At 36.6% G+C, this 12,571-nt stretch overlaps 1 protein-coding gene across 2 annotated transcripts in view; it reads left to right on the forward strand.

Moving 5' to 3' along the window:
• Positions 1 to 12,571, forward strand: part of EIF5B (eukaryotic translation initiation factor 5B) — a 63,488-nt gene that overhangs the window by 44,303 nt on the left and 6,614 nt on the right. For both annotated transcript variants that reach the window (XM_054476677.2, XM_054476678.2), the window contains exons 13-18: positions 1,769 to 1,836; positions 2,390 to 2,531; positions 9,063 to 9,194; positions 9,563 to 9,745; positions 9,885 to 10,046; positions 12,349 to 12,480. In XM_054476677.2, coding sequence (XP_054332652.1) covers positions 1,769 to 1,836; positions 2,390 to 2,531; positions 9,063 to 9,194; positions 9,563 to 9,745; positions 9,885 to 10,046; positions 12,349 to 12,480 — 819 coding nt within the window. The remainder of the gene's footprint in view (positions 1 to 1,768; positions 1,837 to 2,389; positions 2,532 to 9,062; positions 9,195 to 9,562; positions 9,746 to 9,884; positions 10,047 to 12,348; positions 12,481 to 12,571) is intronic.

Below are 12,571 nucleotides of genomic sequence, written 5' to 3' on the forward strand. Positions count from 1 at the left end.
ACTGTGGATTAGTCCATTTCAGTTATTATTGTGCTGAGATAGTCCCATCTTTGCCCAGCGGTTGGCTCCTGAATCTTTCTCATACAATTCTGGTTGTCCTAGTTTTTGTTGCATTCATGCTGTCTGATATAGCAGGATGTTCCAGGCTCATGTAATACAGAAACTACCCAGACTGAGAACTGGGCCTTGTTAATAATTCCTCAGTTTCATTATCACAGAGCAGGTGAAAGTGGTAGCTTTGGAACTGAGAAGCAGTAAGTTGAAAAACAAACAGAGCATATGTTATTATATGCTAATGTCTCCTTTTATTCCTTATTTAGTCTTAGTTCTGCATGTAAAAAGAGTCTATGAGTTTGTCTCTCCAGTTTTTGTTTTGTTTCTTTGTGACTGGGTTTTATGAAGCTTGTCTTCTAGTCAATTCCTAAGGAGGGAATTAGAAGAATTAACATTCCTTGAATTTTTGAATATTGAAGAGTTATTTTGTGGCCTTTATACTGGAAAGTCATTGGCCACATATAAAATCCTTGGTTGACATTTTCATTCCTTAAGTATCTTGTGTCCCATTTATTCTCCCATAAAGTATTGCTGTTAAGTTTGATCATAAGCTGAATTTCATCTTTTTATAAGGCATATGATCGTTTTACATCTTGATGTCGCTTCTGAGTTTTCCAGTTATGGGGTGTTCTATTATAATATGTAGTATTGAATTTTTATTTCAGAACAGTTTTCTTGAATTATAGTTTTTCAAATTTATAATTTATTTTCATCCTATTTTAAACAGTATTTCTATGTTTTAGTCACTAGAGGAGAGGGTTCATAACACCTTATTCCACCAGTTGCCAGAACTTAAACTCTCATTGTTATTTTAGAACGTAAGAAGCAAGATTATTATTAGGCCTGTATTAAAGTTCTTGGAATAACCTTTATATGACAATTGTAATTACTTACTGTTAGTATATAAGACACTAAAGTGGAAATAATTATGGTGCTCAGTGAACATTGATTTATGACCACCAGAATGCGGATCTGAAATGTTTTATGTTGCATTATTTTGATGTAGATCAGGATACCAAATTTTGGAAGATCATTTGAAGATGAGCAAAAAGAAAATGTAGATAAGCTTAATACAAAAAGGGTGTGTGTGTGTGCGTGTGCGTGTGTGAAATTAGTTGGTCAGTGTTACTTTTTAGACTAAAAGGGAATGTCCAGATTAGATCTGTTGTAATGTTATTTCCATTCATTTATGTGCTTTTGTCCAGAAAGTCAAGCATTTATGACATTATTTGAATACAACAGGGTATGCATTTACTCTTTAACACTTTTGATCAATGTGGTAAATTTACTTTAAAATGTACTTTTGGGATATATTTGAAGTCAGAATTGCTTTAAAATTGGACCAGATAAATTTTCCCAATGCTGAGAACCACCTCTTGCATGTCAGATTTCTATAGATTATTTCAGATGACTGCCCTGTGATTTGTATCACCACTTACTTAATAATCTGCTCAAACTTGGACTACAGTCATAGTTTAAGACCTTAAGAAGGGAGATATTTTCTCATTTAATTATTTTTTTGGTTAAAATGCCTTTGGATTTTAATGAAAATACTGACAATTGTACTTTGCTGGTTAACTCACTGTTTCTAAAACCATTCATATGGAAAAGGGAGTAGTGATACTTTCAGAGTTTTATGGCAAAAGGATTGTTTTGTAAAGAAGCTTTCATGTCTGACTTCCTTAAACTTTGTACTTTTCCCCATTGTTTCTAGTTTGATAGAGAGAATGTACGGATTCCAGGAATGCTAATTATTGATACTCCTGGGCATGAATCTTTCAGGTAAGACCAATTTGAGTCTTTTCTTATCAAGCAAACTACTCGAAACCATTAAGTCTAAAAGTTCAGTGGAGTCATTAACCTTTGAGTAGTAATTTGATCTCTATAACTACCACTCCTCCTTTGTACCTCATTGATTTAGTAGTGTTTTCTTTGAATACTTGTTTTTTATAGAGGGAAGTCTTAACTGCTTTAAAAGAGCACCCCCTTAATGTGGAATGCAGAAAACATGATAATACATGCCAGGCCTATCTCCTGTAAAACCCATTACAAGTGGAATATTATGCTGTTGTCTCTTGTCCATATTCTTTAACACAGAAAACTTGGTCAGTAAAATTATTAGAAATATTAGTTGGTTCTAAAACTAGCTCATTCCACTTGAGGTCAATTCAAGTGATTGTTAGATGAGCATTTGGCAAGTTAAGGGCTAATAGTACTTGAACAATTTAGTACATATACTCTATTTTGTTTGGGTTTTACAAAGAAGTTTAAAAGTTTAAGAAAAGTATTAATTTCAAGATTTTCTACTTATAGATCTTTTCCTTCCTTTCAACAGTAATCTGAGAAATAGAGGAAGCTCTCTTTGTGACATTGCCATTTTAGTTGTTGATATTATGCATGGTTTGGAGCCCCAGACAATTGAGTCTATCAACCTTCTCAAATCTAAAAAATGTCCCTTCATTGTTGCACTCAATAAGGTATGTGCGCCTTCTGAAAAATTAACCTAGGAAAACATGTTTCTTAATTTTTTGTGATTAAAAAAAGTAGTATAATTAACTTACAAGCATAGCTCATTTTATTGTGCTTCACTGTATTGTGCTTCACAGATATTGTGTGTGTGTGTATGTATTTGTGTATAGTTTTTTTTTTTAAATACAAATTGTAAGTTTGTAGCAGCCTTGCATCAAGCAAGAGTATTAAGTCTATTGGTGCCATTTTTCCAACAGCATGTGTTCACTTCTTGTCACATTTTGTTAACTTGCAATATTTCAAACTTTTTCATTATTACATTTGTTAGGTTATCTGGGATAAATGATCTTTGTTATTATGATTGATTTGGGGTGCCACAAACCACACCCCTATAAGATGGCACACTTAGTCAATACATGTTGTGTGTGTTCTGACTGCTCCAGCAACCAGCTGTTCCCTTGTCTCTTTCTCTCTCCTTGGGCCTGTTTCCTGAGACAGTATTGAAATTAGGCCAATTAATAACATTACAATGACCTGTAAGTGTTCAAGTGAAAGGAGGAGTCAGACATACAATATCAGTCCAGCCACAACACTCCCTTAAGCCAAAGCCTAATCTAAAGCAAGGCCCTCTCTTCAATTCTGTGAAAGTTGAGGAAGGTGAGGAAGCTGTCGAAGAAAAGTTTGAAACCAGTAGAGGTTGGTTCATGAGGTTTAAGGAAAGAAGCTGTTTCTGTAATCTAAAAGTACAAGTTGAAGCAGCAAGTACTGATACAGAAGCTGCAGCAAGTTATCCAGAAGCTCTAGCTGAGATGATTGATGAAGGTGGCTACACTAAGCAGCAGATTTTCAATGTAGATAAAAAAGCCTTCTATTGGCAAAAGATGCCATCTTGGACTTTCATAGCTAGAGAGAAATCACTGCCTGGCTTCAAAGCTTCAAAGGTCGGGCTGACTCTCTAGTTAGGGTCTAATGTGGTTGGTGACTTTAAGTTGAAGCCAATGCTCATTGACCATTCTGAAAATCCTAGGGCCCTTAAGAATTATGCCAAATCCATTCTGTGCCTTATAAATGGAAATATAAAACCTGGATGATAGCACGTCTATTCATAGCATGGTTTGCTGAATATTTTAAGCCCATTGTTGAGACCAACTGCTCAGAGAAAAAGATTACTTTCAATATATTACTGCTTGTTAACAGTGCACCTGATTACCCAAGCTCTGATGGAGACACACAAGGAGATTAATGTTGTTTTCATGCCTGCTAATGCAGCATCCATTCTGCAGCTCACGGATCAAGGAGTGTTTTCAGCTTGCAAGTATTGTTACTTAAGAAATACATTTTATACGGCTATAGCTGCCATAGATCGAGATTCCTCTGATGGATTTGGGCAAAAGTTGAAAACCTTTTGGAAAGGATTCACCCTTCTAGATGTTATGAAGAACGTTCATGATCCATTAAAGAGGACAAAATATAAACATTGATAGGAGTTTGGAAGAAGCTGATTTCAACTCTCATGTATGACTTTGAGGAGTTCAAGATTTCAGTAGAGGAAGTCACTGTGGATGTGGTAGAAAAATAGCAAGAGAACTGGAATTAGAAGTGGAACCAGAAGATGTAACTGAATTGCTGCAATCTTAAGTAAAACTTAAACAGATGAGAAGCTGCTTCTTATGGGTGGGCAAAGAAAGTGGTTTCTTGAGGTGGAGTCTTCTTCTGGTGATGATATTGTGAACATTGTTGAAATGACAAAAAAGGATTTAGGATAGCAATCAACTTAATTGATAAAGCAGTGGCAGGATTTGAGAGGATTGACTCCAATTTTGAAAGAAGCTCTATTCTGGGTAAAATGCTGTAAGCAGCGTTGCATGCTACAGATAAATTTCTTTTTCTTTTTGAGACAGAGTTTCACTCTTGTTGCCCAGGCTGGAGTGCAGTGCTGCAATCCCAGCTCATCGCAACCTCCGCCTTCCAGGTTCAAGCGATTCTCCTGCCTCAGCCTCCCGAGTAGCTGGGATTACAGGCATGCACCACCACTCCCAGCTAATTTTTTATTTTTAGTAGAGATGGGGTTTCTCCATGTTGGTCAGGTTGGTCTTGAACTTCCGAGCTCAGGTGATCTGCCTGCCTCGGCCTGCCAGAGTGCTGGGATTACAGGCGTGAGCGACTGCGTCCAGCCAATGAATCTTTCATAAAAGGAAGAATCAGTTAATTGATGGGACAGACTTCTTTGCTGTCTCTTTTAAGAAATTGCTACAGCCACCCCATCCTTTATCAGCTACCATCCTGATCAGTCAGTAGCCATCAACATTGAGGCAAGACCCTCTACCAGCAAAAAGATTATGACTTGTTGAAGACTCAGGTGTTCATTAGCATTTTTAGCAATGCTAAAATTTTAAAATTAAGATGTATACATTGCTTTTTAAAAAGAGATACAATGCTATCACACACTTAATAGACTACAATATAGTATAAGCATCTCTTTTAGAAGCACTACTAGGAAACCCCAAAAATTGTGTGACTTGCTTTATTGTAGTACTAGCTTTACTGCAGTGGTCTGAAACCAAACCTGCAGTATCTCTGAGTTATGCATGTATAAGAAAATGCACCCCATGCTAAGTGTTTATTTTAATTTGTTTTGACAAATTTACAACCACTGTCATTCAGAACATGGACCATCTCCATATTTCCAGAAAAGTTCTCTCATGTTACTTTGCAGTCATTCTGCTGCCCTCCCTAAATGTAAGCTAGTATTGATCTTTCTGTGTCATATGGACTAGTTTTGCCTGTTTTATGATTTCATATAAATTGAATCATATAGTATGTAATTTTTTAAGTTTGGCATTTTTTGTTACTCATGTTATGCTTTATTCATGTTGTCATTGCATGTATAAAAGGTTTTTCCTCTTTATTGCTGAATAGTAGTCCATTATATGAATAATACTGCACTTTATCCATTTATCTGTTGAGAATTCCAGTTCCTGCATATCTTTGCAAATATTCTCCCTACCTCCAGCATTCTAGTAGGTGTGTAGTTGAGTGCAAAATTATTGTGGTCTAGTTTGTTTCCACAGTGACTAATGGCTTTATGCATCTTTTCATGTACTTATGCTTAGAGAGATGACAATATCTGTTTCTTTGAAAAATATGTTCAAAATCCTTTGTTCTTTATTAGATTGTTTTATTGCTGAGTTTTAAGAGTTCTTCATACTTCTGGTTCTATATATACAATTCCTTTTTCACTTGTATGTACTGCTGATGTATTCTTATGGTCTGGAACTTGGTTTTTCATTTTCTTTGTTTTGTTTTGCGTGTGTGTATGTGTGTTGGAGACTGTCTCTTGCTGTGTGTGTGTGTGTGTGTGTGTGTGTGTGTGTGTGTGTGTGTTTTGGAGACCATCTCTTGCTGTTGCCCAGGCTGGAGTGCAGTGTGGCACACTCTTGGTTAACTACAACGTCTGCCTCCCAGGCTCAAGTGATTCTTGTGCCTAAGCCACAAGTAGCTGGGATTACAGGCATGCACCACCACACCTGGTTAGGGTTGTTTTTTTTGGGGGGGGGGGGGTGTGTGTTTTAGTAAAAATGGCCAGGATGGTCTCAAACTCCTGGCCTCAAGTGATCCACCGCTTTGGCCACCCAAAGTGCTGGGATTACGGGTGTGAGCCACCACGCCCAGCCTCCTTTTAATAGTGTGTTTTGAAGAGAAAAAATTTCTGATTTTGGTGAAATCTAATTAATTTTTATATTTTATTTATTTTTGGGACAGGGCCTTGCTCTGTCACCCAGGCTGGAGTACAGTGGCATTATCTCAGCTCACTGCAACTCTGCCTCCTGGGTTTAAGTGATTCTTGTTCCTCAGCCTCCCAAGTAGCTGGAATTACAGGTGCATGCCACCACACCTGGCTAATTTATGTTTTTAGTAGAGACGGGGTTTCACCATGTTGGTCAGGCTGGTCTTGAGCTCCTGACATCAAGTGATCCGCCAGCCTTGGCCTCCCAAAGCCCTGGGATTTCAGGCATGGGCCACTGTGCCTGGCCCCAATTAACTTTTTTATGATTTGTGTGCTATGTAAGTAATCTTTTCCTATCCCAAGTTCATTAAATTTTTCTCTGGTGTTTTCAGATGTTTAATAGTCGAAGCTTTTTTTACATTGAGATCGGTGATCTTTTTTTTATATAGTGTGAGGTCAGGGTTTACTTTTTTTCCATAGAAATATTTTGTTATTTAAAGACTCTTTGCTGAAAAGATTATTTTTTTCTCCATGGAATTAGTTTGGAATCTTTGTCAATAATTAATTGACCATATATGTCTGTTCCTAGAATTTATCTTTTGTTCCATTGCTCTATATACATTCTTATGCCACTACTACCCTGTCTCATTATAGCTTCATAGTAAAGTTTTGAAAGCTGGTAGTGGTAAATCCTTCAACTTAGTTTTTCTTTATATTGTTTTGGCTATTTTAGGTCCTTGGATTTCAATATAAAGTTTTCAGTCAGCTTGTTCGTTTCCACAAAAAGCCTTTTAGGATTTTGATTGGGATTGCGTTTCAATCTGTAGATAAATTTTGAGAGAATTGGCTCTTTTAGCAGTATTGCATCTTTTGATCAGTGAGCATGGTATCTCTGTACATTTACTTAGTCCTCTTTACCATTTTTTAAAATTATTTTTCATTTTATTTACTTTTTTAAATAGAGACAAGGTCTGTGTTACCCAGGCTGGTCTCGAACTCCTGGGCTGAAGCGATCTGCCCGCGTCAGCCTCCCAAAGTGCTAAGATTTAAGACGTGAGCCACCATGCCTGGCCAGGCCTTCTTTACTTTCTCTTGGCAATATCTTGTAGTTTTATTGTCCACATGTTGGACATATTTTTCTGAATTTATCCCTAAGTATTTCATGGTTTAATGCTATTGTAAATAGCATGAAAAATTTTTAAATTTCCAGCTGTTTGTCACATTTACATTGTTTGTATCTTGTGACCTTGTTAAATTCACTGATTAGGCCCAGTATCTTCTTTTGTAAATAATGTGAGTTTTTCTATATATGTTATTATGTTATCTGCTTATAAATGCAGTTATGTTTTTTTCCCCTTACCTATATGCTTTCTACATCTTTTTCTTCTTTATTGTACTAACTAGACCTTCTAAATAATGTTGAATAGAAGGAATGACAGTAGACATCATCCTTTCCTTATTCCTGATATTAGGGGAAAGTGCTCAGTCTTTCACCCTTAAGTATGATGTCAGCTGCAGGGGTTTTTTTTCTTTTTTTTTGTCAATGCCCTTTATTAAGTTTGAGGAAGTTGCCTTCTATTCTAGGTGGTTTAGAGTGCTTTATGTTTTTATTTCTTTAATCATGAATGGTTGTTGATTTTGTCAAATTCTTTTCCTGCATATTTAGAGATGTTCATGTGGATTTTCTCCTTCATTCTGTTAACAACATAATTACTGTTGAATTTTTAAAATGTTAAACCAACTTTACATTATTAAAATAAACCCTAGTTGGTTGTCATTTGTTATCCTTTTGATATATTGCTAGAATTTGATTTGTAATGTTTCATTGTTGTTTTGTGTCTGTGTTCATGAGTGATATGAGTATGTAGTTTTCTTGTAATGTCTTTTATCTGGTTTTCATATCAGAGTAATGTTGGCCTCCTAAGATGAGTTGAGAAGTGTTTCCTCCTCTGTTTTCTGAAAGAATGTGCAGGAATTGGATTATTTCAAAGAATTAGCTTTTGGTTTTATTGATATTCTTTCCTAATATAAGCGTTTAAAAGTGTTCATTTCTAATTACTAGACATGTTTTTATTATTTAGCTTTACAAGCTTCAGGCTTTTCCTTTAAAGGTGTTGAGCATGTTTATAAATATTCTAAGGACCTCATATGCTAATTTTAACATCTTTGTCATTTCCTACTGATTTGTCTCCTTAGTAGCATTCAGATTCGTCTGCTTCTTTATTTTGTTACCCTAGACTCAGTCCCCAGACAGATTATGCTTTTGATTGTTTGTTTGGCTAGCAAGTATTTTTCATTTCTTCTGTGCTCATTTATCTCTCTTGTTGAAAAGTGAGGGAAAATAGATTCTGTCATTAACAAAACAGATTTAACCCTAATTTGAGCAATAAAATAATTAAAATAGGCTGTTCCCTTAGAAAATATATATTTTTTAATTTTTTGGCATATAATTTTATAGTGATGGTACTTGCTGGGATTGATTGATTTGTTACAAAAACTGTTTTGGAATTCCAACAATATACATTAATAGTCTTAGGATAATTCTAGGATATTATCTTTTGCAAACAAATGGCAGCCACTTAGGAACTCATGGAGGTTGACAGGGGCAGCATGGCACCACAGCAGTTTCTAATTTAAGAGCAGGTGCCGATAAGCAGTCTGAAAGGAGCTTTTGGTACAATAAAGTGTATGAGTAAGTAAGTCACACTGTTGTACATATGAGACATACATGAGGAATTTTCTGGAGCTATTAATACAGTTCTTGAATGTTCTGAATTTTTTAGAGATCTTTCTCATGAAAAAACTTTTTCAGATTGATAGGTTATATGATTGGAAAAAGAGTCCTGACTCTGATGTGGCTGCTACTTTAAAGAAGCAGAAAAAGAATACAAAAGATGAATTTGAGGAGCGAGCAAAGGCTATTATTGTAGAATTTGCACAGCAGGTAAGAAGGCCTTCCTTCTTCTGAAGAGCCTATCTCAGAATATGTATTATATTATCTTTATAATGAAGTCAGCATTTTCATTAATGTTGGTTCTTTTCCTCTGTTGACAGCAATTACTTTTTTTAAATTCTTCTTCCCTTTTCTCCTTTTTCTTTGCAGTCTGAATACTTTAATTTAGAAAACTGAGTTGACTTAGAACTACTTTGCTGTAATACAGTTAATGCTTATAGGATATACATGATCATTATTAGTGTTTATGAGGAGTTTCAAATTGATGAGCCATTTGCTCATCCGGCTTCTAGTTAGTCACACCTATTCCAGATACGTTTTCTTTACAGCCTGGCGTTTTGGATAATTTTTGCTCCTAGGGTTTGAATGCTGCTTTGTTTTATGAGAATAAAGATCCCCGCACTTTTGTGTCTTTGGTACCTACCTCTGCACATACTGGTGATGGCATGGGAAGTCTGATCTACCTTCTTGTCGAGTTAACTCAGACCATGTTGAGCAAGAGACTTGCACACTGTGAAGAGCTGAGAGCACAGGTGATGGAGGTAATGATCAACTGTTCAGTTTATTGTTTTTTTTTTTAAAAATAGCAAGTTCCTTGAGTGGAGGATATTTACTACTTTTAGATTTAATGAACATGGTGCATTGTATGTATGTCTTTCTCTTTGCAATAATGCCTTTTAGGTTAAAGCTCTCCCGGGGATGGGCACCACTATAGATGTCATCTTGATCAATGGGCGTTTGAAGGAAGGAGATACAATCATTGTTCCTGGAGTAGAAGGGCCCATTGTAACTCAGATTCGAGGCCTCCTGTTACCTCCTCCTATGAAGGAATTACGAGTGAAGGTACGCTGAGGTGGGAAGCGTTGACACGTGGGGACTTGTACAGTGTTTAGAAGTTCTGCTGAGATTGTTTCCTCACTTTGAAAGCTGTTTGACTTAATACAGAACACATACATCCCTCGCTCTCCCTTTTATTTTAGATGTCATCATACAGGAAGGCCTGTCTGTCAGAGTAGAGATGTGTGAAAGTACCTGCTTACCAGACTAGGCCTTTGCCAGATTCTAAAGTACATTGTTTTGGTTCTACACTGCTAACTATGGTTGACTCTTGAACAACATGAGGGCTAGGAGCACTGACTCCCTGGCCAGTTGAAATTCCACATATATTTTTTGACTCCCCAAAAACTTAACTCCTAATAGCCTACCATTGACCAGAAGCCTTACCAATCACATAAACAGTCGTTTAACATGTTTTGTATGTTTTATATATTACATACTGCATTCTTACAGTAAAACAAGCTAGAGAAAAGAAAACGTGATTAAGAAAATCATAAGGAAAATAGATTTACTATTTGTTAAGTGGAAATGGATCATCATAATGGTCCTCATTCTCATCTTCATGTTGAGTAAGCTGAGAGGGAAGAAGGAGAGGGGTTGGCCTTGCTGTGTTTGGTGGCAGAGGCGGAAGAAAATCTGAGTATAAGTGGACATATGCAGTTCAAGCCCATTTTGTTCAAGGGTCAGCTGTAGTTTTTATTAACATTTTTAATTGTGAAATAAAACATTGCTCCTGAAAAGTACACAAAACATAGAAGAAAGGTTTAACACATTTTTGAGAAGCAACCAGATGGAGAATCAGAACGCTGCTGGCACCCAGAAGCTTCCTGTGTGCTTCTTCCTGATCAACTCCCCCGCCTTCCCCTCCTACCCCCTGACCTTTCATAGAGTTAACCATGGTTGCGTTTTATGACAGTAACAAATATCCTTGCTTTGCTTTGTTTTTGTGTCTAAGAGTACTTCCCTTATAAGTGTCTGTAGACTTTATGTAGAAATGGAGTTATTCTCAGTGTGTACTTTTATAGCTGGCTCTTTATATATATATAGCTGGCTCTTTTTATAGCTGTCGCCCAGGCTGGAGTGCAGTGGTGCAGTCATAGCTCACTGCAGCCTCAACCTCTCCGGGGTTCAGGTGATCCTCCCACCTCGGCCTCCTGAATATCTGGGACTATAGGTACGCACCACTACACCTGGCTAATTTGTTTACAGATGGGACTTTGTCATGTTGCCCAGGCTGGTCTTGAACTCCTGGGCTCAAGCAATCCGCCCACCTTGGTCTCCCCAAAGTGCTGGGATTATAGGCATGAGCCACCATGCCTGGCCTGTATCTGGCTTCCTTTAGTGGAAAAAGAAAAGTATATAATTTTAAGATTTCTAATCCATTGTGTGACTATATCACAACATATCTATCTGTTCTGTTGATGGGAAATGTAGGTGATCTCCAGTTTTTTATGTTTATTTTATTTTATTTTATTTTATTTTATTTTATTTTATTTTATTTTGAGACAGAGTCTCAGTCTGTCATCCAGGCTGGGATTACAGATGCATGCCACCACACCTGGCTAATTTTTGTATTTTTAGTAGAGATGGGGTTTTGCCATGTTGGCCAGGCTAGTCTCGAACTCCTGACCTCAGCCTCCCTAAGTGAGTCACCGCACCTGGCCCAGTTTTTGATTTTTGTTGTTACTAACAATGTTGCTGCTGTGAACTTTTGTGTATATCTCTTGATGTGTTTGTGCCAGTTTCCCAGGGTATGTATACCTAGGAGTGAAGGTCACACTTGTCTACAGCGGGTGTAACAAATTATATTCTCAACTGCAATATTTTAGTTTCATTGTTTTACATCTTCATCAGTTCTTGGATGTCAGATTTTAAATTTTTTTGCCATTCTGGTAAGTGTGTAGCTCATTGCCATTTCAGTGTGTATTTGCCTAATTGTTACCCTGGTTGGTCATTTAAAAATGTTTATTGGCCATTTATTTCCTCCTTCGTGAAATGTACATTTTTCTTCTGCATTATCTTTCTTACAGATTTATATGCACTTATATATTCAGGATACTGGTTTATTAGTTGGTGTGTTTTACAATATCTTCTACTCTTGTGACTTTTTTTTTTCCTGTAGTATTTTGAGAAATGGAAATACTTAATTTTAATGTTAAATTTATCAGTCTTTTATTTTGTGATTATTGCTTTTTGTGCGTCGTTTAAGAAACCTCTCTCTAATATCATGATGAGATTCTCTTATATCATCTCCTACTGCTAACCACTTTTAAAGTACATTTCGTAATAAATGCTTTTATCTCTGTAGAACCAGTATGAAAAGCATAAAGAAGTAGAAGCAGCTCAGGGGGTAAAGATTCTTGGAAAAGACCTGGAGAAAACATTGGCTGGTTTACCCCTCCTCGTGGCTTATAAAGAAGATGAAATCCCTGTTCTTAAAGTAAGTTCATTTAAAATTTTTTTTCCTCAAAAGCTATTTGAGTTCTGGCATGTGTCAGCATTGCATATGCTAGGATGGTGACCAAAACTGG

Source organism: Pongo pygmaeus, chromosome 12, assembly GCF_028885625.2.
Source record: "Pongo pygmaeus isolate AG05252 chromosome 12, NHGRI_mPonPyg2-v2.0_pri, whole genome shotgun sequence".
Classification (NCBI taxonomy): domain Eukaryota; kingdom Metazoa; phylum Chordata; class Mammalia; order Primates; family Hominidae; genus Pongo; species Pongo pygmaeus.